The sequence below is a fragment of the Schizosaccharomyces octosporus genome, assembly GCF_000150505.1.
Source record: "Schizosaccharomyces octosporus yFS286 unplaced genomic scaffold supercont6.1, whole genome shotgun sequence".
NCBI lineage: Eukaryota > Fungi > Ascomycota > Schizosaccharomycetes > Schizosaccharomycetales > Schizosaccharomycetaceae > Schizosaccharomyces > Schizosaccharomyces octosporus.
The window spans coordinates 2,766,910-2,792,454 of NW_013185619.1; the positions used below are offsets into that span (position 1 = coordinate 2,766,910).

At 38.0% G+C, this 25,545-nt stretch overlaps 11 protein-coding genes across 11 annotated transcripts; 5 read left to right on the plus strand and 6 right to left on the minus strand.

Annotated features, from left to right (window-relative positions):
- The first annotated feature begins 10 nt into the window (after positions 1–10).
- SOCG_02059 (AAA family ATPase Vps4) lies at positions 11–1,819 on the plus strand. The gene is made up of 4 exons (XM_013160553.1): positions 11–156; positions 213–324; positions 439–922; positions 969–1,819. The coding sequence occupies exons 1-4, from the start codon at positions 133–135 to the stop codon at positions 1,642–1,644; spliced, it is 1,296 nt and encodes a 431-aa protein (XP_013016007.1). The 5' UTR covers positions 11–132; the 3' UTR covers positions 1,645–1,819.
- Positions 1,728–3,836, minus strand: SOCG_02060 (protein phosphatase 2C Ptc3). The gene is made up of 3 exons (XM_013160554.1): positions 3,345–3,836; positions 2,994–3,067; positions 1,728–2,943 (listed from the first exon to the last, which is right to left on the minus strand). The coding sequence occupies exons 1-3, from the start codon at positions 3,670–3,672 to the stop codon at positions 2,119–2,121; spliced, it is 1,227 nt and encodes a 408-aa protein (XP_013016008.1). The 5' UTR covers positions 3,673–3,836; the 3' UTR covers positions 1,728–2,118.
- Positions 3,837–3,889: 53 nt separating this feature from the next.
- On the minus strand, positions 3,890–5,659 carry SOCG_02061 (SMN family protein Smn1). The gene is made up of 2 exons (XM_013160555.1): positions 4,430–5,659; positions 3,890–4,383 (listed from the first exon to the last, which is right to left on the minus strand). Exons 1-2 carry the CDS (start codon positions 4,788–4,790, stop codon positions 4,295–4,297), a joined length of 450 nt encoding a protein of 149 aa, XP_013016009.1. The 5' UTR covers positions 4,791–5,659; the 3' UTR covers positions 3,890–4,294.
- A 491-nt stretch (positions 5,660–6,150) lies between these two features.
- Positions 6,151–9,203, plus strand: SOCG_02062 (DUF221 family protein). Its single transcript, XM_013160556.1, has 2 exons — positions 6,151–6,501; positions 6,630–9,203. Exons 1-2 carry the CDS (start codon positions 6,462–6,464, stop codon positions 8,933–8,935), a joined length of 2,346 nt encoding a protein of 781 aa, XP_013016010.1. The 5' UTR covers positions 6,151–6,461; the 3' UTR covers positions 8,936–9,203.
- Positions 8,776–10,622, minus strand: SOCG_02063 (URM1 activating enzyme). The gene is made up of 3 exons (XM_013160557.1): positions 10,412–10,622; positions 10,109–10,322; positions 8,776–10,066 (listed from the first exon to the last, which is right to left on the minus strand). Exons 1-3 carry the CDS (start codon positions 10,512–10,514, stop codon positions 9,184–9,186), a joined length of 1,200 nt encoding a protein of 399 aa, XP_013016011.1. The 5' UTR covers positions 10,515–10,622; the 3' UTR covers positions 8,776–9,183.
- On the minus strand, positions 10,576–13,162 carry SOCG_02064 (ATP-dependent RNA helicase Prh1). Its single transcript, XM_013160558.1, has 3 exons — positions 11,013–13,162; positions 10,899–10,967; positions 10,576–10,847 (listed from the first exon to the last, which is right to left on the minus strand). Exons 1-3 carry the CDS (start codon positions 12,996–12,998, stop codon positions 10,749–10,751), a joined length of 2,154 nt encoding a protein of 717 aa, XP_013016012.1. The 5' UTR covers positions 12,999–13,162; the 3' UTR covers positions 10,576–10,748.
- Positions 13,163–13,312: 150 nt separating this feature from the next.
- Positions 13,313–17,494, plus strand: SOCG_02065 (RecQ type DNA helicase Rqh1). The gene has a single exon (XM_013160559.1). It carries the CDS (start codon positions 13,397–13,399, stop codon positions 17,279–17,281), a length of 3,885 nt encoding a protein of 1,294 aa, XP_013016013.1. The 5' UTR covers positions 13,313–13,396; the 3' UTR covers positions 17,282–17,494.
- A 121-nt stretch (positions 17,495–17,615) lies between these two features.
- On the plus strand, positions 17,616–19,529 carry SOCG_02066 (vacuolar amino acid efflux transporter Atg22). Its single transcript, XM_013160560.1, has one exon. The coding sequence runs from the start codon at positions 17,705–17,707 to the stop codon at positions 19,286–19,288; it is 1,584 nt and encodes a 527-aa protein (XP_013016014.1). The 5' UTR covers positions 17,616–17,704; the 3' UTR covers positions 19,289–19,529.
- SOCG_02067 (transcription factor TFIID complex subunit Taf111) lies at positions 19,481–22,927 on the plus strand. The gene is made up of 4 exons (XM_013160561.1): positions 19,481–19,764; positions 19,809–20,385; positions 20,424–20,572; positions 20,613–22,927. The coding sequence occupies exons 1-4, from the start codon at positions 19,702–19,704 to the stop codon at positions 22,755–22,757; spliced, it is 2,934 nt and encodes a 977-aa protein (XP_013016015.1). The 5' UTR covers positions 19,481–19,701; the 3' UTR covers positions 22,758–22,927.
- SOCG_02068 (RNA methyltransferase Tgs1) lies at positions 19,643–23,915 on the minus strand. Its single transcript, XM_013160562.1, has 4 exons — positions 23,690–23,915; positions 23,466–23,581; positions 23,270–23,415; positions 19,643–23,223 (listed from the first exon to the last, which is right to left on the minus strand). The coding sequence occupies exons 1-4, from the start codon at positions 23,857–23,859 to the stop codon at positions 22,924–22,926; spliced, it is 732 nt and encodes a 243-aa protein (XP_013016016.1). The 5' UTR covers positions 23,860–23,915; the 3' UTR covers positions 19,643–22,923.
- A 128-nt stretch (positions 23,916–24,043) lies between these two features.
- SOCG_02069 (WLM domain-containing protein) lies at positions 24,044–25,531 on the minus strand. The gene has a single exon (XM_013160563.1). It carries the CDS (start codon positions 25,350–25,352, stop codon positions 24,561–24,563), a length of 792 nt encoding a protein of 263 aa, XP_013016017.1. The 5' UTR covers positions 25,353–25,531; the 3' UTR covers positions 24,044–24,560.
- Positions 25,532–25,545: the final 14 nt, after the last annotated feature.

Consider the following 25,545-nt stretch of genomic DNA (forward strand, 5'->3'; position numbering starts at 1 on the left):
TTCCTCTATTGTTCACGAATTGTGTACTTCCTTGCCTATAATACCCTAAAAATAATCAGGAAATACAAATTGATTTTATTTCTTCTTTCGTTTCAGCAATATAAAACATAATCAACGAAAATACATATTTACATGTCAAACCCGGATTGTCTGAGTGTATGCGGATAGTACTTGATTTACTTTTTTCAGTCTTTGCTAATGTAAACTTTTAGAAAGCTATATCTTTGGTGAAAACCGCCATTGATCATGATAATGCTGAGCGTTATGGAGATGCTTACAAGTATTATCAAAATGCTCTTGATTACTTCATGATGGCCTTAAAATGTATGCATATGCTGGAAATTTTCTGTTCTATAATCTGTGGATGAAAAGCCAGACAGAAAGCTGCTTTGAAATTTTGAGTTGATCCATTAGTCCAAGCTCTAACTATAAACATAGATGAGAAAAACGAAAAATCCAAAGAAATCATAAGAGGGAAGGTTCTAGAGTATTTAGATCGCGCGGAGAAACTGAAAGTCTTCCTTCAACAAAAGAGTAGCCAGGTTGCCTCTAAGAGTGGTGCTTCCAGCGGATTAGAGGGAAGCAATTCTCCGGCTGCCAGTGAAGTTTTAGATTCGGAAGCTAAAAAGCTTCGAGGTGCTCTTACCAGCGCAATCTTAGTTGAAAAACCCAATGTTCGTTGGGAAGATATAGCTGGTTTAGAAAATGCAAAGGAAGCTTTGAAAGAAACGGTTCTTCTTCCTATAAAATTACCACAGTTGTTTTCGCGTAGTCGAAAGCCATGGTCCGGCATCCTTCTATATGGTCCTCCCGGAACAGGAAAGTCGTATTTAGCAAAAGCGGTTGCTACGGAAGCTGGCTCTACATTCTTTTCCATCAGTTCTTCTGATTTGGTGAGTAAATGGATGGGTGAAAGTGAAAGGTATGTAAATGGCTCTGTAATCATTAGTATGCTAATATTCATTAAGGCTTGTTCGGCAACTATTTGAAATGGCACGAGAGCAAAAGCCTTCCATCATTTTTATTGACGAAATTGACTCACTTTGCGGTAGCAGAAGTGAGGGCGAAAGCGAATCCTCTCGTAGAATCAAAACCGAGTTTTTAGTCCAAATGAACGGTGTTGGAAAAGATGAGAGTGGGGTATTGGTGTTGGGTGCTACCAATATACCTTGGACATTGGATTCTGCCATTCGTCGACGTTTCGAAAAAAGAATCTATATCCCGTTGCCGAGTTCATACGCTCGTTCTAGAATGTTTGAACTTAATATAGGCGATATTCCATCAGAATTGAAGTCCCGGGACTTCAAAGAGCTTGGAAGAATGACGGAGGGTTACTCTGGTTCGGATATAGCTATCGTTGTTCGAGATGCTATAATGGAACCTGTAAGAAAAATCCACACGGCTACCCATTTTAAAAAGGTCTTTTATGAGCCGTTGAACCGTACCATGGTCACTCCTTGTTCCCCTGGAGATCCAGAAGCATTTGCAGCTACATGGATGGACGTAAACGGTAGTGATATCTTAGAACCCCGTCTTAGTGTACGTGATTTCTACACTGCTGTTAAGAAAGTGAAACCTACTTTGAACGCTGGCGACATACAAAAGCACATTCAATTTACGAAGGACTTTGGCGCCGAAGGCTAATTTCAGATTCCTGCGAAAAGGTTCAGAATTTCTAATGATTTGGCACGTTCAAAAACTAATGTTTTAGTATCATATTAAACAGACTATGAGAATTGTAAAAAAATAAAATAAAGCATTCATCTGTAAGGTATCCACAGACATTAGAAGGTCAAAGCACAGGAAATAGAGAATCGCCAAAGCATCTATCATTGATAAATTTTCATAACATTCACTGACGGAAGGCTATCATTCGAAAAACGTAGCACATTATTGATGCAGACCCTAAAGTTCGTGCTATGCACTGCAACATATGTTGACATAAACTTTTATATAGATAGAACATGTCCGAAAAACTAGATAGTATGGCTGAGCAAAACTATGAATTCGAACAAGGGCAGCATTCGTCATGAAGTGATTTAATTTCTTTGAAATTTATAAAGTAGCATAAGGAAGAATAATATAAAAGGGCGATAACGATTTTAAGAGTACAAGATATTAATCGGAAGATGCAGCGGATTCGACCTGTTTAACAGAAGGATCCTCAGTTGTAATATCTTCTTTTTCATCTTCAGCTTTTTCGGGGAAAAAGTGCTCCTTCCAGCGGAAGCCGGCGGCCAAAGAACCGTTTGCTGAATCATCATTTCTATCATCCTCGTCAGCATCTGGATCATGTCCCTCAATTCTATTTACTCTGATTTGTTGGAAACCCGATGGGACAATTATTTTCTCGCCATTGTCGTTGCCGGAAAATCCAGGACCACGAGATTCCGCGAGTTCAGGAGCACCACAAGGGCCATCATGGGCAGCAACACGATCGGCAATTTTTTTGTACCAAGATTCTTGTGAATCCCCTTGTAATAAACCAACGACACAGACAGTCATATTATCGCAACCTAAGCCAGTGGTTTCTGTATCACCAGCAATACAGTTGTCCATAAGACTCTCAGAAATTTCTTGTAAAGAAAGACCAGCAACAATACCTCTACGTACAAATTCAATAACCTGTTGAGAAGTTTTACAATCCCAAATACCATCGCATGCAAGCACCACGAATTCATCCTCGTCTGTAACTTCATGAACAATGACATCCGGGAGAGAAGTAACAATTTGTTTTTCCGGCTCCAGGTTGCTATTCTTGAATTCAAAATCACCAATAGCTCTTGAAAGAGCCAAATTTCCGTTGACACGACCAAAATCTACGAAACCACCCGCAGCACAAATACGCGCCTTTTCGGATTCATTTGAAGGCTTGTGATCTACAGAAAGGGCCTTTGCTACGCCTTTCCTTCCGAGCACTGTTCGCGAATCGCCAGCATTCGCCTAAAAACGTTAGTTGTTATAAGTGGAACTGAGTGATTATATAGACTTACGCAATAGATTTTGTTGTTTGCTCGAAGTAAAACAGTGGCTGTGCATCCGGATGGATCCGTGTGGAATTGCTCATCTAAAAATCCATGGTTAGCAAACAATACTAAGAGAAACAAAAAAAGGGCTAGACAAAGAAAATTTTTACCAGCTCCTTTGAGAGTGAAAGAAGACGAGTTCAAGTGTTTTTATCTGTACATCCAAGACGTATATTTCCATGAACCTTCAAAGTATCATGAAAAAGACAGAAGACAACGGGAATCAAACGCAACCATGACTCAAAGTAGCCTTCATAACACATTAAACGTCGAAACAAACGAGAAAATAATTCAAATCCTTTTCTCTATAAAACATACCTTCCAAAATCATCTGATCGGCTTTTAAAAATGAAGCCTTAAGACCATTCACAAAATCTCCCTTTTTGAACTCTTCGCTTTCTTCCAAAATTGATGGAAGACGTTCTCCGCACCATTTTGCTACTTTTTCACCGCCATGACCATCATATACTGCAAAAAAGTCTACTTCTTGGTTTTCATAAGGGCATTTTAAAGAAAGCTTGGCACTATGGGCATCCTCCATAGAAATTCTCCATCCTTGCATGCTTGACAATCCATACAGAACATCTTTGTTAATGCCATAACTGGAATTTTTGTCCGTAATGGGTTCTGATAATGTTTGACCCATTCCTGAATTAGTAATCTCTTGTAATTCTTTGAGGTTTGTAGTTTGATTTATTTTCCTAAAAGGTTCAAATTTCCGTATTTCAACGGTTTCCTTTCAATGTTCGGGTTATAAGTAAACGCTAAGTTACATGGAATCCTTTGGAGGACGGTGGTGGTACTACATATAGTGAAGGAAGATATACTACATCACCGACATTTTCCAATTATTAGCGAAGTGTTGGGATTCCTAGACGAGAATACGGGAGATCTCTATTCTTCGTTGTACTATGTAGCGATTGTTACAATATATTGCCTTAGAGTATGCAAATAAACAAAGTTAGATTTTTTTCCTTCATGTAAAATGGAAAAGATTTCAGTAAGTAACTAGGTAGAACAGAGTTTCTTCATTATATAAAGATAGTTTATTATAGTTGAACAAAGTACAACTAGATAAAAAAGCATGACTCAAATAAAAGTAGAAGTAACGTGAAACTTTTCCAAATGTAAACAACACAAATTGCTAATGTTAGAGTTACTATGTTGGTAGGGAGAATTGGAGAACAGAGATTCTAAGAAAGAGTATTGAACCATTACATAATACTTTAAGGAAATTGGTATTCAATTCCAAAGGTGGTATTGCTAGTTTATGATTGACTTTGGTGCATGCCCTGAGCAAGGCCCGCATAATAGCCAGCGTAGTACCAACTCATCAATAACCTCCGGTAAGTTTCATCTACATGTTTTAGTACAACTTTCAAACGCTTTTCTTTTCAACGTACCATATGTTAAACCTTGAATAGGGGGTGGAGGGGGGATAGTTGGTAATTGTTCAGTGTTTGCAGATGGTGGAATGGAAGTGTTGAAAACACCGTTTTCAGCTTCTTGGGGACTATGGTCTTTTTCATCTTTAACTATTTGCCCCTCCTCTGCGACATCTGTATTGGATTCCGCCCGAGAAGTATCCTCATCTTTGTGATCCACAAATGTTGTTTCCTGCTTTTCTAGTGTTTCATCTCGAGGCTGGACCTGAGTTTGGGACTTTTCTGCTTCGAGACTGTGATACTTTTTGTATTCTGCCAAAGCTGTTTCGTAAGCGATTCGAAGTTCCGAGTCATCCCAAACCTCCTTTTCTGAATTCATTGTTTCTGAACCTTTCTAGATTATTTATTATGATTATATATAGATATAGATATTTTAATGAAAAACACCTCCAGCTTTCTTTCCAAAACAACCACGTAATAATTTCCCGTAAGTTCCAAAGTGTTTGTCGAAACTTACTAAATCATCCCAGTTTTGTTACAACAAATCTGTTTCAAACAGCAATACAAAGTCGGTCCTCAATCAGCCCTGACGAAGACAGTTCGTTGCGATTCTTGTTTGCTGTCCTTGCATATTCTTTAACTGCTCTTTTGCGAGAAGATGCTACGTTTTCCTACGCACACAAAAGAAGCCTTCCGGATGATGGGAAGAAAAGAATTGTATGTATATTGAGTAACGTAGAGACACACTGGGAATTTTACTTAACTTATTTTTTTTTTATTATTATTTTTAAAAGACGAAGATTAGGAAAAAGCTGTTCTTCTTCGTTGTTTTTGCTACCGACCATGATATTGTAAGGGAAAGAAAGCTTTGTTCATGGTTACGTTGGTTGCTCTTTCATTAAAATTACTTTTCTATAATTATCCTTCCATTCTTTCGTAATCAGTGTAGAACAACTTTTTCTTTCTAGAGAGAAAAAATTGTGTTCTTCTATATTGACTGTGCGCGCATAAAACGAACATTTTGTGGGAACAAGGGTTTAATGTTACATATAGAAATGTATTTACTCAATTGTTTCACTAAACGAATATTTGTGAGCATAGTTTGGTAGAAAGAACATATTGTTCTCTTCTTGGAACCATAATTCGAGAGGACTCTTCTTTTTCTGATTAAAAAATAAAAATAAAATAAAACATATCAAACCCTTTAACCTATATAAAGGCATTTTGCCTGTACATTATACTACACCTACACTTTATCGTTTTGAAACGATCCAAAGAATGAATCGGCAAAATAAGGTCATACAGACTAAATTGGGAAACGAATGGAATATTATACAGAAATAGATATTGTCAGATTCTCAAAAAGCTATCATACAAGTCATCAAGAGATCCTCTTGCCGCACGATGGATCTGTACAAAACATGACTTCGCTCTTCTAAGGACCAGCTATTTTTCTGGTTTCTTTCCTTTTCTTTTTTTTTTGATTTTATTAGACTTTATACCTTCCAGCCAGTTTAATTGGGCTTCCAATTGCTTTTCCATAACTATTTTCTATGTTTACTACCATCTTTCAAGTTCAAGGCGAACTGTTTTGATTTTCATATTATTATCCATATATCAAGGTCTTTCTATTATTTATTATTATACCGAGTAAACAACGTCGTAAGGAGGTCAAAAATGATGATATTTCATAATGTCATACCAGGTTACCTTTCAACTCCTCCTACCGGTTATTATTTGTTTTCCCATCCTCAACTGTTGAAACAATTCACAATTCTTTATGTTTTATGTTTTTCTTAGATTTAAAGCTTGTTTGAATCTTAAAAACGTCCTAATCACAAGTGAAGTCCTTCCGATCTCTAATTGATCCTTTGCATCTATTTATCATCTTTCCATTGCATCTGCGGATAAGAGCTAGATCCTTCTTCTTACTTAGAAGTACATAGAATATTGCTTCTATTTTATATTCATCAAATTTAATTCCCAAGTTATAGAAGCATTCCTCCTGGTGTCTTATTTTTGTCTGGATTAAAACATTGCCTTTGTTCTGATGCTTTCTCTAACAGGTGCAGAGAATGATCCTAGAAAAAGTATGTGGTTTCTCTTTTTAAGTCTATCTTTTTCCTTCTAGTTTACTAACAAAATGGATTTGCGACTATTCTTGACTTGCATGACTTCGATATTGCAGGTCGAGATACGCAAGTTCCTCCAATTTTAGATCCTTCTAGTGATTTGAAGACTCAGTTTTGGTTAGCATTTTTAGTTGGAAGTTCTGCTTGTTTGTTTTTTTGCATTTTTCGCCGACGATGGAATGTGCTTTACGCACCACGAGTTTCTATACAGGAATTGAAGCTTCCAACACTTTCGTCTTCCAGCTATCTGTGGTTAGTCGATCTTATAAGAATCCCTGATTATGTTTTTCAAAACTGTGCTGGGTTAGATGGTTATGTGTTCCTTTTATTCTTTAAGATGGCTATAAAGTTTCTTGCCTTCACCTCCTTGTTGGGTTTCACTGTAATTATGCCCGTTAATAAACACTTTCGAGGTGACGCCTTTGGAAATATAACTTTATCTGGCGTTTTTACCTCGTCTCCTTCGAGCTTTCATTCGCTCACTAGTTTGTCACCACCAAATGTACAGTCCCCACTGACGAATCAGGATTCCATTTCTCTGAAACAAACCACAAATACCTTTAGTAATTTAACAGATATTCCAGGGCTCCCTGGACCTGGTGATGGGTTCCTTTATCTGTATGTTATATTTACATACGTTATATCTATCTATCTGCTTTATGTTTTATTTTCATCTACAAAGCTGATAGCTGATATTCGACAATCATACCTTGCTCGACAAACTCGTCTTGCTGATCGTACTGTCTTTATTACCGGTCTCCCTCCTGATTTGTGCAGCTCTGAAGCTTTGAAGAGTTATTTAGAAAAGCTCGATATAGGCGACGTTGCTAAGGTTAATATCTGCCGTAACTATACTGTTATAGACTCCCTTCTCTCCAAGCGTAAAGCTTATGCCCAAAATCTCGAAAAGTATTGGCATGCTTACGAAAAGAATTCCTTACTTCATGGTTTTCAGATCCCTAGTATTCCAGATACTTTGGTTTCCGGCTCTGTACCCTACACTGAAACTTCCCAGTATTTGTTGTCGTTGCCAAGAGGTGAATTAGAATGTCGTCCCATGGTTCGAACTCATTTTTTTGGACTTGTTGGACAGCAGATTGATGCCATTGACTTTTATTCAGCAAAATTGCTAAGTGTGGATCGAAAAATTGAATCTGCCCGCCGTTTGAACCATCCTGCAACGGGAGAGGCATTCGTTACTTTCGAGTCTATGGCTAGTGCCCAAATCGTTGCTCAAATTCATATCGATGCGAAGTCTTTGATGGGTCTACATATCTCTTTAGCACCTGCGTCAAATGATATTCAGTGGCATCACACTTACATAGGCCGATGGCATCGTTTCTTTCGATCATGGCTGATTACTCTTCTGACGCTAATGATTATCTTACTTTGGACCGTTCCTGTCGGAGCAATTGCTGTCTTTATAAATCTCGATAATATCAGTAAACTCTGGCCCGAATTAGGACGTCTAATCCAAGACGTTCCATTTTTGAATTCGCTTCTTCGTACCTTTCTTCCCACTTTGGTGTATTCCTTGTTTATTAGTATATCTCCTTACCTGTTTCAATGGCTATCTAAAATGCAAGGTTTTAATTCCCGAGGTGAGGAAGAAATATATTCAGTTGGAAAGAATTTCGCATATTTGTTCGTCAACTTTTTCCTAGTTTATATAATCGCAGGTTCCACCTCTTACTGGGAATTAGTTAAGGATACTACTACGCTTGCTCATTTTCTTGCTAATAGACTTCCGAATCAAGCCCAATTTTTTATTGACCTTATCGTACTACAAGGCATTGGTATGTTTCCATTAAAATTGATTCAACTTGGGAAGCTTTCAATGTATATTATACGTCGCTCATTTGCAAATCATTCGCAAGACTATCGAGAACTTGAGAAACCAGATTCGTTTAGTATCGGTATCTATTTACCTCAGCCGATGTTTATTTTAATGATTTGCCTTTGCTATAGTATAATTTCTCCTCTCATTTTGATCTTTGGATTAATATACTTTATCGTCGGATTTTTAGTATACAAATATAAGCTCATTTATCAAATGGAGCACCCTCAGCACTCTACTGGAAAGTTATGGGGTATTATTTTTGAGAGAATTATATTTGGTTGCTTGCTTTTACAGCTCACGATGATGGGTTTAATGAGTTTAAGAAAGGCTTATTGGCTTAGCACTGTCATTTTTCCCCTTCTTTGCTTCACGCTTACTTCTGCCTACAATTTTTCTAAAATGATTCAACCAGCGATGGAATTCGTTTCTTTATACTATGTTCGAATGAGTCAATCCAATCAGCAAAATCCAGAAAATAGTAGTCGGTCCTCTGAAGGATCCTCAGCCTATATCCATCCAGGGTTCATCAATTGCGAATCTGACGGTTCCTGATTTCGAAGAAATCGGTATGACATATAATGCTTTTAATTCAAAAAGCTTTAATAATCTCGAGATTCACGTTCTTTATTATTATTTATGGAGTCTCTGCATCATTTAAATTTTATTTATTTGTTTTGTTTAGCTTAGATTTTCGATTTTTAAATTATTATTCCTAGTCTCATTAAGTGAATAATTTAATTAGTAGTCTAGTAAAACGCAAGATGTTGTAGAGTGATATGATGGACCGAGTTATTATATATTTAATACAATGGGAATTGGGGATCAACATCTTTTGACCAGCCTTGTAAACCGGATATAACATCAAATATTTCAGCACCAGGATTCAGTTCTTGAAGTGTTCTAACTGCGCTTTGAGACGTATTGCCGCTTCGGCATATTACACATACTTTTCCGGAGAGATCATTCATAGAATAAACTTCAGATAACGGTACATTCTTAAACGAAGGAAGGTTACAAATACCATACTGAACTGGTTCGCGAACATCTAAGAATGTCATGCTGGGTGACTCTCTAATCAAATTCGCTAACTCTCTTGGAGTGATTCGTTTAATGGGATTCAGATTCTTTTCGGTTTTGGGAACAGCGTCACAAAGAGTAGCATACTCAGAAGGAGAGGATTCAATGAAAGAACGAGTTAACATTTTATGAGGACCGCAAGCTGCACAAGACTGTTGACGAGAGCGGATGCGAATATGCTTCCATTGAGGAAATCTAAATGTATGAAACAGTAAAATAAAAGGAACAAATGGTTCCTTGTTTATGCCCTTCATATGCAATGCTAATTTGATCGTTTCTAAAGCTTGCATAGTACCCATGGTACCAACAACCGGTCCAAGGATTCCAGATTTAGAACAACTAGTAACGACTGGTGTAGGGTTCGGAAACATACAACGATAACAGGGTCCATTACGGTAATTATATACACAGAGCTGTCCTTCAAATTGAAGGGCTGAAGCTGAAATAAGTGGTTTCCCATGCCAAACACAGACATCGGATATCAGATATCGTGTAAATTGATTATCCGTGCAATCGAGCACAATATCGTAGGCTGAAATAATTTCAAACAGGTTCTGTGGAGATGCGTATTCCACATAAGTAAGTATGTTCGCATTTGGATTTAAACTGGCTATATTAATATAGTGACTTTTTATAAGTAAGACTTACTCTTGAAGATATTGTTTAGCAGATTCAGCTTTTGACATCCCCTCCTTACTTGTGGAGTGAAGAACTTGACGATGAAGATTATTTTTATCTACAACATCGCCATCTAGTAAGCCAATTGTCCCAATTCCTGCTGCTGTTATGTATTGAGCTGCAGGACATCCAAGTCCACCGACCCCGATAATCAAAACAGATGAATTTTTTAACGCAAGTTGACCTGAACCCAGTTAGTTATTGTTTTTTCTTTTTTCTTCATAATTTTAAAGAATTTGTCTCCAAGATTGTAAGAACTCTTTAGTCACATACCAGGCAAACCAATTTCAGGCATTATCATCTGACGCCCGTATCTAGCATACTCTTCACCTGTGAGCGTCGCCTGACCATCATTATAATTTGATATATTTTCCATAATTTTTAGTATTCTTGCTTTTGTATCAAAAACAGGAAAAAATTTTGAATTGGAGAATTTTGGCGGTGCAAAAAATGAGAACGAAATAATATAAGGTTAAGAAAAGCGAATAGATTAAATTTGAATTGTTGTAAGCGGATTGATAATTTTTCTTACACAATAGAATGAAATAGTAGAAAACATAATAATTAAACAAAATAATTAAACTAATTTGTGAATATTATTTTCTCTTTATTATACTTGCTGTCGGCCAAGGTAATGAGGAGCTACGGCGGATAACCAAGTGGACCGAATGCTACTGACACCGCGAACGTATGGTTTAGTAGTAAAAACCTATAAGAAAATAGTTAGCACATCGTACAATCCAAAAAGTATCAAACATACCGATTCATGGTACATAATCGCCTCTGCCTTCTTACCAAAAAGTGAAGAGGAAGGATGTATAGACACAATCTAGAAGATTCGTTAGATGACTTTGAGTACAAATTAATTCTTTACCTGATTGCCCACAGTAGTCTTGTAGGAACCATCGGGATGAAGCAAAGCAGTGCTAGAAATGTAACCTGAAAGGAAAGAACGAAGGATATTTTCAGTATTGACCTCGGTATTATCATTTATATCCCAACCAGCTTTAATACAATGTTCTCGAAGCTGTTTACGAATATCTAATATAATTTTTAATGCACGGCGGTTAACGAAGTTCTGGTTACACCAGTGCTTTCGCATGTCCGAACTTGTTTCAAGATATACACGTAACGCATTTAAGCATGTAAGGTGATCTCCTTCACTATGCAAAAACTTCGTTTTGGCTTCAGCTGCTTCTTCCCTCTTCTCTTGAGGGAAGAGAAACATAGAGTCTGTTGAAAGACAAGAAACGATGTCAATGACTTCATTCAAGCAGTTATGCTCCCTCGCGCTCAGCATAGCTCTAGCGAGAGACGGTAATAAAGGAATCAAAGACATTTGATACCCCAATTCATTGATCTTCCCATTATCACTTAATGCGCCAATGGAATATAAATGTTCTAAAGCACGCACAAGAGATTGTTTGGAAGGAGGATCCATGTAATCAAAATTAAGTACATCGTTCTGACCTCGGGCCTTAAGTGTCAATACAGCCTGAGAAAGATCTATCCGCTTAATCTCAGGTGTAGACTCTTTGGGAAGCTTATTATAATCCGCTTCTGTATATAAACGATAGCATTGGCCCGGTGCTTCACGACCAGCACGACCACTACGCTGTCTCGCTGCTGACTGAGAAATGGGCTGTACGGTTAAGCTCTCCAAACCTAATCGAGCGTTGAATTGTTTCACCTTGGCTAAACCAGTGTCGATCACATATCGAATTCCAGAAATGGTAACGGAAGTTTCTGCAATATTTGTAGACAAAACGATTTTGCGGTGATTAGGTAAAGTAGGCTGGAAAACCAGCATTTGTTGCTCTTGTGGTAAACTAGCGAACAGCGGACAAGCTTGTATTTGCAACTTATTGGAAGGCAACTGCTTCGCATAATCTTTAATTAAAGATTCTAATGCCTCAATCTCATCTTGACCAGTAAGGAAAACGAGCATATCACCAGGAGGTAGCTTTACGTGCAACTGGAATATGGTACGCAAACAAGCATCCATGTAATCTTGCTCTGGAACATATGTGTAGTGTATTTGAACGGGATACTGTCGACCACTGATGAAACATATTTCAGCACCGTCAAAAAATTCAGAAAACCTTTCCGCATTCAGCGTAGCACTCATAACAATGACACGCAAAGCAGGTCTTTTTTTTATGATCTTTTTCACAAAACCGAGTAGCATGTCGGTCATGAGAGTTCTCTCATGTGCTTCATCCAGAATTAACGTATGGTATTGCGAAAGAAGAGGATCGTTGATTAATTCTCTCAACAACATACCGTCAGTTAAATACTTGGCTCTCGTGTTTGGACTTGTTGAATCATCAAATCGAATAGAATAACCAACCTTGTCTCCCAGCCGCGTATTTTGCTCCTGAGCTACGCGTTTCGCCAAATTTACAGCAGCTACCCTACGGGGTTGCGTAATTCCAACACATCCTTCTTTCGCATATTCACATTCATTAAGAAACTGAGGAATTTGAGTGGATTTACCTGAACCAGTCTCACCAACAATCACTATTACGCGATTATCTTGAATTTTCTGACAAATGGCGTCCTTAGCCTCCCATATAGGTAACTGTTTTCGTTGTTCAAGCAAGCTTTTTTTCTTGGGAGACTTATCAGCGCTTTTTGAAAATGCAGAAGTATCAAATTGTTCTTTACTTCGGTCTTCGTCTTCATCCATAAAGTTGACGAGCCCATTCCGCTTTCCACTTTCATTTCCTTTTTTAAAAGAATTTTTTGCCTTTTTCTTCATTATTTTCTTTGATTCCGATGATAGTTGACCCTTATTAAGTCCATTCATCAAATTTTTACCAGTTGTCCCTTCTCTATTTTCTTCAATTTCACTAGCCATGACCGTTTCCTGCAAAATTAATTAAATACGCCAAAAAAGATCCCCAATTAATCCCTTAATAATACACATAAAACTGCGAATACCCGCTAATTCACCAATTTTTTTATCTATCTTCTAATATAGGCAAAAGCCCGTGCTTGGTGTATGTTGCGATTCGATTTTGTGAAATAAAGATTGTCAGTATGTTCTCTTAAAATATTTTTACATAACACAGTAGAGTGCATTAAGTACTGTAAACTAGCGCGACGCGTATACACCTATTTCAAAGTTTTACTAACACAAATAAGCCAAATTGGTTTTGCAGACAGACGGTCATCTATACCTAATTTTTTCCCTCTATCGACGAAACAATGCTTGGTGATTGAGGAGAGGTACTTAGGTTCAGTACATCGAAGAATATGGTTGTAACCAAAACAAACCTGAATCAACATCTTGATTGGTTTTTTCGTAATGGCCCTCAAAAAATAGAATACAACAAGCAACCTTCTGGTTCACTTAATTTTGACAATGTTTCAATTGACTGTTCTCAGAAATCTACTTTGGCACCCATAAAGCCAGCAAATCCTCCAAAATCAAACGTACTGGATATGTTTAATGAACAAGACGCGATTGATTTAACAGAGGACATTCCAAAATCTCCCCTATTAAAAAGACAGTCATCATTTGGTGATTCTGATAAACATAATCCAAAGCGAGCTAGAAGTACCAAAACTGTCGACAGTGAAGAAGAATTTGACGACGTTGATGAAGAGTTTCTTCGTGCTGCTGAAATGGAGGCTTTCCAAAAACAACCCGGCTATGCTCCAACCATTGCTGAAGACTCACCTTTATCTGAATCTGCGTCGAACTTCAAACCTCATGTTGATAATCAACGAAACAATGATGAATTGCTGAACGGAAGAGGCTCATATTGTACCCCTGTTGATCAAAACAATAATAACAATAATACGCATACTGTGACCCCGGTTCGTCAATCTAGCATACCAGAAAATCAGCGTTCATTAACCGCGACACCCAATTCATCCTCCATCTCTTTGGACTTCTGTTCTTGGCCCCGGGACAATTTACAGCATTATTTAGAAATCCTGAGAGAGGAGAAAAGTGAGCTAAGCGATAGAATTATTGAAATGATGGAAAATGATCCAACCTCGATGCGATTCAAAGAATGGATTCCCAAGCGGGATGTTTTGAGCCGTAAAATTTCGCTTGTCCATGATGCTATATCAAACACAGAATACCCTTTACAGCCTTCTAATATTACTACTCCTTCAAAAGAGCAGGAAAGGGAACTTGGACCTACATTTCCCTCAACGTTTGTGCCGGAATCTGTAATTAAACAAAAAGAGTTTCCACATGCTCCACCTTTCAGTGGCAACTTCACTAATGAAAAAGTTACTGCTACCCCTACAACTTCAAAAGCTCCGAGAAACTTTACAGAAGAACCTTACGAGAAGGATATATCTTCTACAGATATCGACAGTTTTGAGTTTAATGACGCTGACATTTCTTTTCCAGCAACTGATCCCATCCAGGATATTCCTAGTTCTCCTAATGAAGTCTTGTTGGTAGATGCCGATAACAGTGGTTATGCCAATGACAATCAAAATATTAATACCAACGAAACACGACTCGAAAATGTCCCCCTAAGAGAGATTAGAAATGACAGGCTAAATATCAATAATGCTACACAATCGAAAAACGAAGATATGGACAAAAATCATCTCGTTCAACTGCCTCCAAAAACGGATCCAGCTTTGAACCATAAATGGTCTTCTGAGCTCCTTCATGTATTGAAACACACATTTCATCTTAAAGGATTTCGGAATAACCAGTTAGATGCTATTAATGGGACGCTTTCTGGAAGGGATGTCTTTGTTTTGATGCCCACCGGCGGTGGTAAATCATTGTGTTACCAATTACCAGCGGTGCTTGAAGATGGAGTGACTCGCGGTGTTACTCTGGTTGTTTCACCGCTTCTTTCTTTGATGCAAGATCAACTTGAACATTTAAGAAAAATTAATATTCCGTCCTTGCCTCTTAGCGGTGAACAGCCTGCTGATGAGCGTCGAAAAGTCATATCGTTTCTTATGGCAGAAAAGGTGATGGTAAAATTACTTTATGTTACACCGGAAGGTTTGGCAAGCAACGGCGCGATAACCAGAGTCTTGAAGAATCTTTATGATCGAAAATTGCTTGCTCGCATAGTAATTGATGAAGCACATTGTGTAAGCCATTGGGGCCATGACTTTCGACCTGACTACAAGCAGTTAGGAGCGTTGAGAGATTCTTATCGGGGTGTGCCTTTGATGGCTTTAACAGCTACTGCCAATGAAGTAGTAAAAAAAGACATCATAAATACCCTTAGAATGGATCATTGTTTGGAATTAAAATCTAGCTTTAATCGCCCTAATTTATTTTACGAAATTCGACCAAAGAAAGACCTTTATACCGAGTTATATCGGTTTCTCAGTAATGGACACATGCATGAATCAGGTATCATATATTGCCTTTCAAGGACTAGTTGTGAGCAAGTTGCGGATAAGTTGAGAAAAGAGTATGGATTGAAAGCTTGGTATTATCATGCTGGAATTGACAAAAACGAAAGACAAAGAATCCAAAGCGAATGGCAGGCTGGGAATTATAATATTATTGTTGCTACTATCGCTTTTGGAATGGGTGTTGATAAAGGTGATGTACGATTTGTCATTCATCACAGTTTCCCTAAATCTCTTGAAGGTTATTATCAAGAGACAGGTCGCGCTGGTAGAGATGGAAAGCCGGCGCATTGTATAATGTTCTATAGTTACAAAGACCATGTAACGTTCCAACGATTAATTATGAGTGGTGATGGTGATGCTGAAACAAAAGATCGCCAGAGACATATGCTTCGGCAAGTCATTCAATTCTGCGAAAATAAATCTGATTGTCGAAGAAAACAGATTTTAGCGTACTTTGGTGAAAGTTTTGACCGAGCACAGTGTTCTCGGGGTTGTGACATATGTTGCGAAGAAGCTACTTACATAAAGAAGGATATGACCGATATTGCCGCCAAAGCTATCAAATTGATACGGTCCCTATCCGGAAAAACTACTCTTCTCCAGTTAATAGATGTTTTTCGTGGTAGTAAAGGAGCAAAAATTATCGAAAACGGCTGGGATAGACTAGAAGGCGCTGGCGACGGAAAGTCGTTGAACAGAGGAGATTCAGAAAGACTATTCCACCAATTGGTTGCCGAAGGGATTTTTGTTGAAAAAGTTGAAGCTAACCGGAGAGGGTTTGTTTCAGCTTATGTATTCCCCGGCAGGCAGACCCTGTTAAATGCAGTTATTGCTGGAAAACACCGAGTCATACTTGAAATTAAGCAGGAATCGTCAAATTCTGGAAATGAAAGCCGGAGCTTAACACGCAGTAATACGCTGCCGAATATGACAAAAAATCATGCTTCAGCAGTTAAAACGAATAGCACGACTAGTAATCACGAGCAGTTTCTAGGAAATGACGATATTTACGATTCACAATTAGCTCCAAACAATATTAGACGTGAAATAATAACTGGTCGCCAAACAAATCCAGATAATTTTTCTGCTAACACTTTTATGTCTGAATATGAGATGGACATTATGAATCGCTGTTTTGCTGAATTAAAGGCTCTTCGAAGTAATCTAATGGCGTTGAATGATTCTAGAGTTGGTACGTATTTTACAGATGCAATGTTATATAGCATGGCCCAAAAGCTTCCCAGAAATACCACGGAATTAAAAGAGATACATGGGGTTAGTGGTGAACGCGCAGAAAGAGTTGGACCACAATTTCTTCAGATTATTCAAAAGTACATTGATGAAAAAGATCAAAATTTGGCTGGAACCGAATTGGACCCCACAGTCGAAAGTATTAATGTTGATGAATTTGATAATATTGATGTACTGGATTTTCAACCAGAAGGTGATGGTAATGATGTTGATGAAAATTTTAGCGATTATCAGCCTTCAAGTCCTTTAGATGAAGCGTCGGCTACTCAAAAAAACGATATCCTAAACTTTATGTGTAGTCAGTCTTTTTCCCAATATGAACCTCGTCCAACTTCTCAATCAACGAATGCTTCTAATCCAAGTTCGTACAGGAGAGGTGGTTCTCGAGGAGGTCGTTCTACAAGAGGGAGCCGTGGAAGAAGGGTGATGCCTCAACGCCGCAAGAGACCAGCGAATTCTCAATCTCGTCCTCGAAAAGCATCAAGCTCATCTAGTTCATTTATTCGACCTATGGTTCGGCAAAATTACAGCTGATCATTAATTAGTTGACCTTTTTGTTTGAGTGATTACCAGTCCTTCTTTTTATTCAAAGCTGTAATTCTTCCCATGAAAGTCAGTTTTTGCTCGCGATCTTTATAAATTGCCTTTCATTATGACAGGCATTGGCAGACATTTAATTTTCATCGAACTTTTAGACAGTCCTTCTTTTAGTTTTTAATTCATTTATATTTATTTTTTATTAAAACATTGTTTTATAGTAAGAATTTAGTAAAGTGGATAATAATATTTTATCTATGCTGTGTTTGTTTACTGAGGGGCACGATGATACAATCAAAGAGGGGGAAATATATATAGCACCACCACGAACGGTCTAAACTCATTGAACCTGAACAATACTCTCACATAGTTTCAGTATTCGTTGTTTGTTATTTTAAAGAGGAATTGCTTATCAATCTAATGGATTCATCTTTTTCCTCGTACAGGAAAAGCTTTAGCACCAATGTTTGGCATATTTTAAGCTGGATATTGTACGCGGGCGGAGCAGGGCCCGTTGCAACAGCGAATATGGGTGTATTCGTTCCATTGGTAATCATGAAAAACGCCCGAACCAATGGGTTTTTAAGAAGAGACCACACAATTCCTTGCTCCAGTTTTCCTGATGAATCGTGTTCTGTACGCATACTTCACTCCATATGGATTGACACGGGCTCTATCTTGTTTGCCGCATTTGCATTTTCAAATCTCCTTCAATTGTGTTTGATGACAGGCGTAGGTGTAGTTTGCGATTATGGCAACTATCGGCGTTATATCCTTCATTTATGTGTCTTAATTGGCTCAATGAGTACTATAATTCTACCATGGCTCCCTTCTCATTTATTCAATTTCCAACTAGTTTCATTTCTTGCAATTGATCTGTCCTTTATTATCGCTCAATCCTGTTACGACTCCTTCTTGCCTATCTTATTACGGTATTACCCTGTATCGAATACTCCGTATACGTTGGAATCTGCGTTGCAGGATGAGACATCTAGTATTGGAAACGGCTCTTTTTCTGAAGACAGCACGGCAGGACTCGAAAATGAAGAACAGTTTTTAAATGAGCAGAGTCTGATCTTGAATGAGTCTGCTCCTCCTGTTGATGCTGAAGAGGAAGATAAATCCAGAATTGCTGCTAGATTATCGAGCGTAGGATTTAGCTGTTTCTTTGGATCAGCAATTCTTCTTCAATTATGCCTCGTACCACTTTTGTATAAAGCATCACCCGACTCTTTATTAATTCCCATTGCAATCACGGTTTGCGGTACCTGGTGGTTACTCTTGTCAAATCCCCTTTGTTTGTTTGTAAAGCTTCCAAATGATAATCAAACCGCTAATCCTCTTTGGAAGATCATTTTAGACAGTACTAAAGAATCTTATCATTCTCTACAGCATGCTATGAGCATCCTGCCCATTCGTTTGTTTTTATTTTCACGTTTATTTATAAACTGTGGTCTCCAAACCACGCTTACCTCTGCTATTATAATAGGAAAATCAAGATTGAATTTATCAAATTTCCAGGTTGCATTACTCGGTATGGGAATCTCTTTGTTTGCTTTGTTGGGCACTATTGTTTTACCTTATCTCACTGAATACTTTCGTTTAACCAATCTACAAACCGTGATCATCATCGTAATGATATTACCTTTGGCACCTATGTATGGTATGTTGGGCTTCCTTCCAGGTTTTGATGGCGGTATATGTACTGCTGCCGATATCTTTAGGACCACTATTTTCGTTAGCTTTTTATTAGGCGGTGCCCATAGTTTCTGTCGTTCTGTTTATTCACAATTGATTCCTCACGGGAAAGAGACTAGATTCTTTGCATTATACTCTCTCATTTCTCAAGCCGGTGTCTTTTTTGGCCAGATTTCCTTAACAATGATTACTTCCATGACTACAGATCCCGGAGCTGTTTATGCTTTCATTATGGTTGTTATGATTCTTCCTTTACCCTTTTTATGGTTCATGTATAAGCATACTAAATCCCCTCATCTCTCTTAAGCTTAATATAATTGCGACGTTCTCCGTTTTATTTAATCACGTCCTATAATCTTCTCGCATTTTCGTTACGTTACTCTTTGTGTTCTATAATATAGTTTCATTTCCGTTACTCGATTAAGATGTCTAACTTTTAATTTCTCTAATCCGATTTAAATATGCCTTCATAAACAAACTCAAATAATAATATTAATTGCAACTATTTTATTGCATATTTACCAATTCTTCATATGTGTAGTATAATTCTAGTTTGTGGTCGCTTGCCACTGTTACCTTTTTGCACATGTCGTTACTTCTGGGGTATGCTGTCTGCATGCTTGATTCACCCTTCACCTACATCTTCTTGAGGCCCAAACGTTGTATTTTAGTGTATCCTCCTTGTTAAAGGCTATTTAAAATTCAGAAATTGAATTAGTATGTCCTTTAATGGCTTAGAAGGTGAAATTGGGTCGAAAGATTCATTACTAGATTCCGAAAATGTAAGTTGTTTTATATCAACTACGAAGTATGCTTACAATAGTAGGATTTTTCGCTGAAACAGAATGATTCTGGGATGGGAATGCTAGATTCTTTTTTAGGAGATATGATTCCAATGGATTTAGAGGAACAGACGAAAAACCTAGAGTCTGAACCGATTAAAGAGTCCGAACCAACCGAGTTAAAAAATGACAATGGTCAAGATGGTTTAAGCTATGAAGATGATTTCGGTTTTGGCAAAGCTATCGACGATGGTGATGATTTAGAAGATGATGTCTCAGATGACAATTTGCCTGAGGAAGAACAAGCCGTAAACTATACCGGCAAAGACGAAGATGAAGATTTTAGGAGTTTATTAGCTAAGGAAATGGGTGAAGCAGCCGCGGGTCAAGTTCTCAGTGGTGTTGGTTTTTCTGTACCAGCAGGTCTGGTAGATATGAATGAAACGCCTTCCGCTCCTGCTATTCCTACTGCAGCTGAAACACAAAATGAAGATCAGATCCGTGAGAACATTGTCAAAACTTATTTCCCTTCCTTTCAACGTGGAGTACTGTTAAACTTTTCTGAATTATTCCGCCCTAAGCATGTGAAGTTGGCCCCTCCTAAAAAGAAAACTCCGAAAGGTATGTTCATTTTTTTTCCAAAGAAGCTAATGTTTAAGTTTGTGTACCGTCCAGATTAACTCTTGAAATTGAACCGGATTATTCTGCCATTTTTAATTCTAAGAAGCCTGTTCCCATAAAACGTGATATCGTTCCTGTTATATCAACTCAATCCACGAAAAGGCGAAAAACTGGTGGACTTACTCAGGTATGTCTTGACATTCATGGAAAGAGCTGCTAACAGAAAGAGAAACGATGGACTTGATTTGAACACCATATTTACGACCAATGATTGGGAGAAAGGTATTATTTACGATGAGAAGGATTTATCAAACTTAGATCGCCCTTCCTTTTCCATAGATAAATCATTGGCTGATTTCGATTTGAACATCGATGATAATATTTTCGAAGGTGAAACAGGAGGGTCGAAGGTAGTTCTTAACTTGAATGATCCCAAGTTACTTTTGCAGCCTCAAAAGCGGGATGAACAGCATCGCTCATATCACGACTTACATTTACGCAATTCCTTTTCTTGGAAATACAACTTATCTAACGATAGCGCTTATGAAATGCTCAAGCAAAATCATCAATCTAAGGTTAGAAATACCTTGTCTCAGCTTGCTATTGAGCATGCCGCGTTCGCTGAGAAGCTGACATTCCCATACTATAAGACTAGGCTAAGTAAAAGAGCTGTGCGAAGCTTTCATAGGCCAACTATGTCTTTTAAGCCAAATGCTGCTATTGTATTCTCTCCTTTGAATGTCCGCAAGAAAAGCAAGGATAAACATAAATCGGAAAGAGGTCTTATTCCAAATACGAAAGACATGACTATGGGTGATACCACGCATGCTATTTTGGTAGAATTCTCTGAAGAACATCCTCCTGTCCTTTCGAATGTTGGAATGGCTAGTAGGATTGTGAATTATTATCGAAAAAAGAACGAACAGGACGAATCGCGGCCCAAGTTAGAAGTTGGTGAAAGTCATGTTCTAGACGTTCAGGACAGAAGTCCTTTTTGGAATTTTGGTTCTGTAGAACCAGGAGAAATAACCCCTACACTATATAATAAGATGATTCGTGCTCCTTTGTTCAAGCATGAACTTCCTCCAACCGATTTCATTTTAATTCGAAATTCTAGCAGTTATGGCTCGAAGTACTATTTGAAAAACATAAATCATATCTTCGTGAGTGGACAAACTTTTCCTGTTACTGATGTTCCTGGTCCACATTCTCGAAAAGTGACTACTGCAAGCAAGAACCGTTTGAAAATGCTTGTGTTTAGATTAATCAGGCGATCGCCAACCGGGGGTCTTTTTATTAGACAGCTCTCGCAGCATTTTTCGGATCAGAATGAGATGCAAATTCGTCAAAGACTTAAAGAGTTCATGGAATATAAGAAGAAGGGAGATGGACCTGGTTATTGGAAGTTGAAATCGAATGAGGTTGTTCCTGATGAGGCTGGTACGAGGTCAATGGTTTCGCCTGAAACTGTATGTCTTTTAGAGAGCATGCAAGTTGGTGTTCAGCAATTAGAGGATGCTGGATATGGTAAAACAATTGACGAGATAAATGATGACGATGAAGAAGAACAGCCTGCAGAGCAACTATTAGCACCATGGATAACGACTAGAAATTTCATTAATGCTACACAAGGAAAAGCCATGCTTACCCTTTTCGGTGAGGGAGATCCGACTGGCATTGGCGAAGGCTACAGCTTTATCCGTACTAGTATGAAAGGTGGTTTCAAACCTGCTGGTGAATCGGATGATAGACCTGAGCCACAGACGAAGAACGCGCACGCCTACAATGTTGCCAAGCAACAGCAGGCCTACGAAGAAGAAATCAACAGGATTTGGAACGCTCAAAAGCGTGGCCTTGCTATTTCAAGCACTGATGAATTGGCAAGGAAGTATAAAATAAGAAACAAATATGAAGATTATCTTGAAACGGAGGAAACTCCAAGGGAAGCAACTCCTTCAACAGATAAGGTTCTTCGAATAGTTCGAGTATACCAGGATCGCAATGGAAATTGGGATCGAAAACAAGAGGTTGTTCACGATCCTATTGTTATCCATGCATACTTGAAAAAGCGGAGAGAAATTGATGAACAATCTACTGCTTTAGATGCCGTTGTTCCTACAGGAGACGAAGCGATTGATAGACGCAATCGTAAAAGATTGGAACAAGAACTCGCAAAAAGTCAAAAGAATTGGGAACGTAGAAGAGCTCGTCATGCTGCTAAGGAAGGTATCACCATTAATGGAGAAGGCAAAAAGCCTACTACTCGTAAATGCAGCAACTGCGGTCAAGTCGGTCATATGAAGACCAACAAGATATGTCCACTGTTTGGAAGACCTGAAGGTGGATTGGCTACCATGCTTGATAGAAACTAATGTCGAGGTAATTTTTATTATTTGCATTTACGAAAAGTGTCCTATGACATGTTAAAACTTAATCGCTATTTTTAGTTAATGAATTAATTTTTGGGATGATACCGAATCAGGAACGGACAATTGATGGTTTTGTGTAAGCTCATATAGTATGGTGTAGCTTCTAGATTTAGACTTGTTGAAGAGCATTAGAAGTCAAGACACTTTTCATGCTGAAGTAGCAACAGATAGCCTTAGAATAGCCTTGATAAAGGAAATTTGTAATCACAATGCGATTTTTATCGGTGCTATATTGAGCCAATTCATCAATATCAGTGTTCTTGGGAAGAAAAGCGGCAATGTAGGGTGTAATACGAACAGCCTCTTTATACAAAATGTCAAATGTGTAAGGAATTAAGTCATTTAAAGAATATGTAGATTTGCCTGAATAACTAGGACCTCCCCATGGTGGACTCATGAAAATTATTGTCTAGAAACACGTTTAGTCAACATGATTCACAAAAAGAAAAACGTACTCTAAATTGAGAAGCAAAGTCAATGGACCTTAATACTTCTAATACATCTCCTTGTATGAATGTGACTCTAGACGCAGGGATTTCATATACACTTAAATTGTGCTTGGCCATAGCAATTTTTATTGGGTCAAGCTCAATTGAAATAACTAGCAACATGATTAGCGGAAATACACGAAATACGGAGGAATGTACATACCTGGACAGAACTTGGCGAACTGGATTGTATTTCCTCCACAACCAGAAAAAGCATCAATAATCAATTCAGGTTGATGAGATTCATATATAGATTGAGCAATGTTATACGCAACTCGTCTGAACAGGCATTAGTTTGTCTGCTTTACAAAGATGGCAGATTTAAAAGACATCACATGAGCTGCTTCCCTACGAGCAAGAAAGCAAGAAGCATATTAGTCTACATACTCTGGCGTAACACTATACCAGGATTGGTAGTCCAACCAAATTCCTTCATCGAATCGTGAAAACAAATTGTATCGGTTGTTCCAATACTTTTTTAACGCTTTAGGAATTGGCGGTTGAATAATGTGTCTTTCTATCGTCTCATTTTCTCCAAAACTTTTGATTTCGCTCATGTAATAACTTTTCTTTGGTGGAGTGGAATCGAAAGAAATTGTACATGAAACCACGAAAAAAGTAATGTGAATATTTGTACATGTTTTATTAATTTATGAAAATGAGTTACTAGTTTTCTAGATGAAGCATAGACTTTACTATTTGAGAATGGACATCTACTTGCTTGATTTATGAATGAAGTAAAAGAATAAGGAGACTACGATCTGTGATGAACATATGTCAAAAGAACAATGTGAAAAGTGAAGCTACATATGATCAAATTAGATACACTTGGTTATAACTTATGATAGTAAAACATAAATAAATCTCTTTCATTTGAGTGAAAGTGCTTTTCTAATATACAATGTTTTGATGTTACGAGACATCGTAAACTCAAATACCTCAAACCATATGCTTCATATAGTCACTCTGAGTCTTTATGAATGTTGTAAATTATAAAAGCTTTCTTATGTTGTTTTTCTTTCTTCCTACTATCGACCGAACTTCCTAACCAACATTAAACCAAACGCCGGAACCATAGTTGCAAGCATGCATAAAGTGTAAAGTAAACTGAGTCATCGGAGCAAGCGAACTTTTTCAGAATCATCTTACAAAGTAAATGATAGAAACAATTTTAGCATGAACTAAAGTAATATAAAAGGAACAGGGACAGGGACAGGGACATGAAGAAAAGTAAAGAAATTATACATATAGATGAAACTTAATCAATGACAATAAAATTATTCAGTGTCTTTTGTTTGGCTGCAGGTGGAGCTTCAGTAGGGTTTTCAATATGGGGGCCAGATCTTTTGACAGCAGCAACAAGTCTTGCTTCTCTTCCTCGATTACTCCTTGCCTGGGGTTTTGAGGTGGACTGAAGCATATTTTTCCTTTCGTCCAAGTTGGATCCAAGTTTCTGACCAGTTTTTGCGTTTTTCTTTCTTCCTACTCGTGATCCTGTGGCACTACGTTTGTTTCTCTTTCGTTGGAGAGAGCCACCGCACAGGTCGATACCACTGGGTGTACTGGATGTCAAGGTGACCCCCCGATGAGCAACTGTGCGAAGTCCCGCAACGACATTGGCAAGAGAAAATGAGTCCCATGTCATATACTTCCCTGGGCCTTTATAGCTCTTTGCATAAAGCTCCGTTAACTCTTGGCGCAAATGAGAGAGATGATTATAAAAGGTTTTATCATGAGGGCCACGCCAGATGTGACAGAGTTCGTGTAAAAACACATCCATAACAAACTCAAAAGGCAACCAATTCCCGCGAGAATCTCGCAACACCAACTCTACACATTCGCCTCTGTTCCAATTTCTACCCCAAAACTGAGAATTATAGGTCACTTCATCCAAGGATGTAATACCAAACCCATTGTTTTTCATAATCGGAAATGCCATAGCAGCAATTCGATTTAAATAATCCTTCGCAAATCGTTCCTGTGCATCTTTAACGGCTGTTATGAAGACTACATATTCATTAGGATGCTCGTCGTCGTTCAGTCGAAGCATACAGCTCAATCAAAAAATAATTTAATTTAATTTAAATTAAAAGAATGAGAAATCGAAATTTAACGAAGGAATCCCAAAGACGAATGGTTTGTAAAAACCACAAGTTTACCATGGTGGAGGTTTTTAGCGTCTTGGTTTGCAACGCGTTATTCTATTTAGTGCCTTGGTGTTTGAGATCACAATAAAGTAAATA

What these genes read in the sequence shown, in the direction of transcription:
- SOCG_02059 (XM_013160553.1), top strand. Translation starts at nt 133, where the DNA reads ATGTCAAACCCGGATTGTCTGAGT. An exon ending in CTTCATGATGGCCTTAAAAT is followed by an intron (nt 325 to 438) that starts GTATGCATATGC and finishes CTATAAACATAG; the next exon opens with ATGAGAAAAACGAAAAATCC. An exon ending in TGGATGGGTGAAAGTGAAAG is followed by an intron (nt 923 to 968) that starts GTATGTAAATGG and finishes ATATTCATTAAG; the next exon opens with GCTTGTTCGGCAACTATTTG.
- SOCG_02060 (XM_013160554.1), bottom strand. Translation starts at nt 3,672, where the DNA reads ATGGGTCAAACATTATCAGAACCCATTACGGACAAAAATTCCAGTTAT. An exon ending in CGATCAGATGATTTTGGAAG is followed by an intron (nt 3,068 to 3,344) that starts GTATGTTTTATA and finishes ATGGATTTTTAG; the next exon opens with ATGAGCAATTCCACACGGAT. An exon ending in CAAACAACAAAATCTATTGC is followed by an intron (nt 2,944 to 2,993) that starts GTAAGTCTATAT and finishes TAACGTTTTTAG; the next exon opens with GCGAATGCTGGCGATTCGCG.
- SOCG_02061 (XM_013160555.1), bottom strand. Translation starts at nt 4,790, where the DNA reads ATGAATTCAGAAAAGGAGGTTTGGGATGACTCGGAACTTCGAATCGCT. An exon ending in TATTCAAGGTTTAACATATG is followed by an intron (nt 4,384 to 4,429) that starts GTACGTTGAAAA and finishes TAAAACATGTAG; the next exon opens with ATGAAACTTACCGGAGGTTA.
- SOCG_02062 (XM_013160556.1), top strand. Translation starts at nt 6,462, where the DNA reads ATGCTTTCTCTAACAGGTGCAGAGAATGATCCTAGAAAAA. An exon ending in AGAGAATGATCCTAGAAAAA is followed by an intron (nt 6,502 to 6,629) that starts GTATGTGGTTTC and finishes CTCCAATTTTAG; the next exon opens with ATCCTTCTAGTGATTTGAAG.
- SOCG_02063 (XM_013160557.1), bottom strand. Translation starts at nt 10,514, where the DNA reads ATGGAAAATATATCAAATTATAATGATGGTCAGGCGACGCTCACAGGT. An exon ending in GCCTGAAATTGGTTTGCCTG is followed by an intron (nt 10,323 to 10,411) that starts GTATGTGACTAA and finishes AACTGGGTTCAG; the next exon opens with GTCAACTTGCGTTAAAAAAT. An exon ending in GCTAAACAATATCTTCAAGA is followed by an intron (nt 10,067 to 10,108) that starts GTAAGTCTTACT and finishes TAATATAGCCAG; the next exon opens with TTTAAATCCAAATGCGAACA.
- SOCG_02064 (XM_013160558.1), bottom strand. Translation starts at nt 12,998, where the DNA reads ATGGCTAGTGAAATTGAAGAAAATAGAGAAGGGACAACTGGTAAAAAT. An exon ending in AGACTACTGTGGGCAATCAG is followed by an intron (nt 10,968 to 11,012) that starts GTAAAGAATTAA and finishes CGAATCTTCTAG; the next exon opens with ATTGTGTCTATACATCCTTC. An exon ending in CGATTATGTACCATGAATCG is followed by an intron (nt 10,848 to 10,898) that starts GTATGTTTGATA and finishes ATTTTCTTATAG; the next exon opens with GTTTTTACTACTAAACCATA.
- SOCG_02065 (XM_013160559.1), top strand. Translation starts at nt 13,397, where the DNA reads ATGGTTGTAACCAAAACAAACCTGAATCAACATCTTGATTGGTTTTTT.
- SOCG_02066 (XM_013160560.1), top strand. Translation starts at nt 17,705, where the DNA reads ATGGATTCATCTTTTTCCTCGTACAGGAAAAGCTTTAGCACCAATGTT.
- SOCG_02067 (XM_013160561.1), top strand. Translation starts at nt 19,702, where the DNA reads ATGTCCTTTAATGGCTTAGAAGGTGAAATTGGGTCGAAAGATTCATTA. An exon ending in CATTACTAGATTCCGAAAAT is followed by an intron (nt 19,765 to 19,808) that starts GTAAGTTGTTTT and finishes TTACAATAGTAG; the next exon opens with GATTTTTCGCTGAAACAGAA. An exon ending in TAAAAAGAAAACTCCGAAAG is followed by an intron (nt 20,386 to 20,423) that starts GTATGTTCATTT and finishes CTAATGTTTAAG; the next exon opens with TTTGTGTACCGTCCAGATTA.
- SOCG_02068 (XM_013160562.1), bottom strand. Translation starts at nt 23,859, where the DNA reads ATGAGCGAAATCAAAAGTTTTGGAGAAAATGAGACGATAGAAAGACAC. An exon ending in TGGTATAGTGTTACGCCAGA is followed by an intron (nt 23,582 to 23,689) that starts GTATGTAGACTA and finishes ATGCCTGTTCAG; the next exon opens with ACGAGTTGCGTATAACATTG. An exon ending in ACTTTGCTTCTCAATTTAGA is followed by an intron (nt 23,224 to 23,269) that starts GTACGTTTTTCT and finishes ACGTGTTTCTAG; the next exon opens with ACAATAATTTTCATGAGTCC.
- SOCG_02069 (XM_013160563.1), bottom strand. Translation starts at nt 25,352, where the DNA reads ATGCTTCGACTGAACGACGACGAGCATCCTAATGAATATGTAGTCTTC.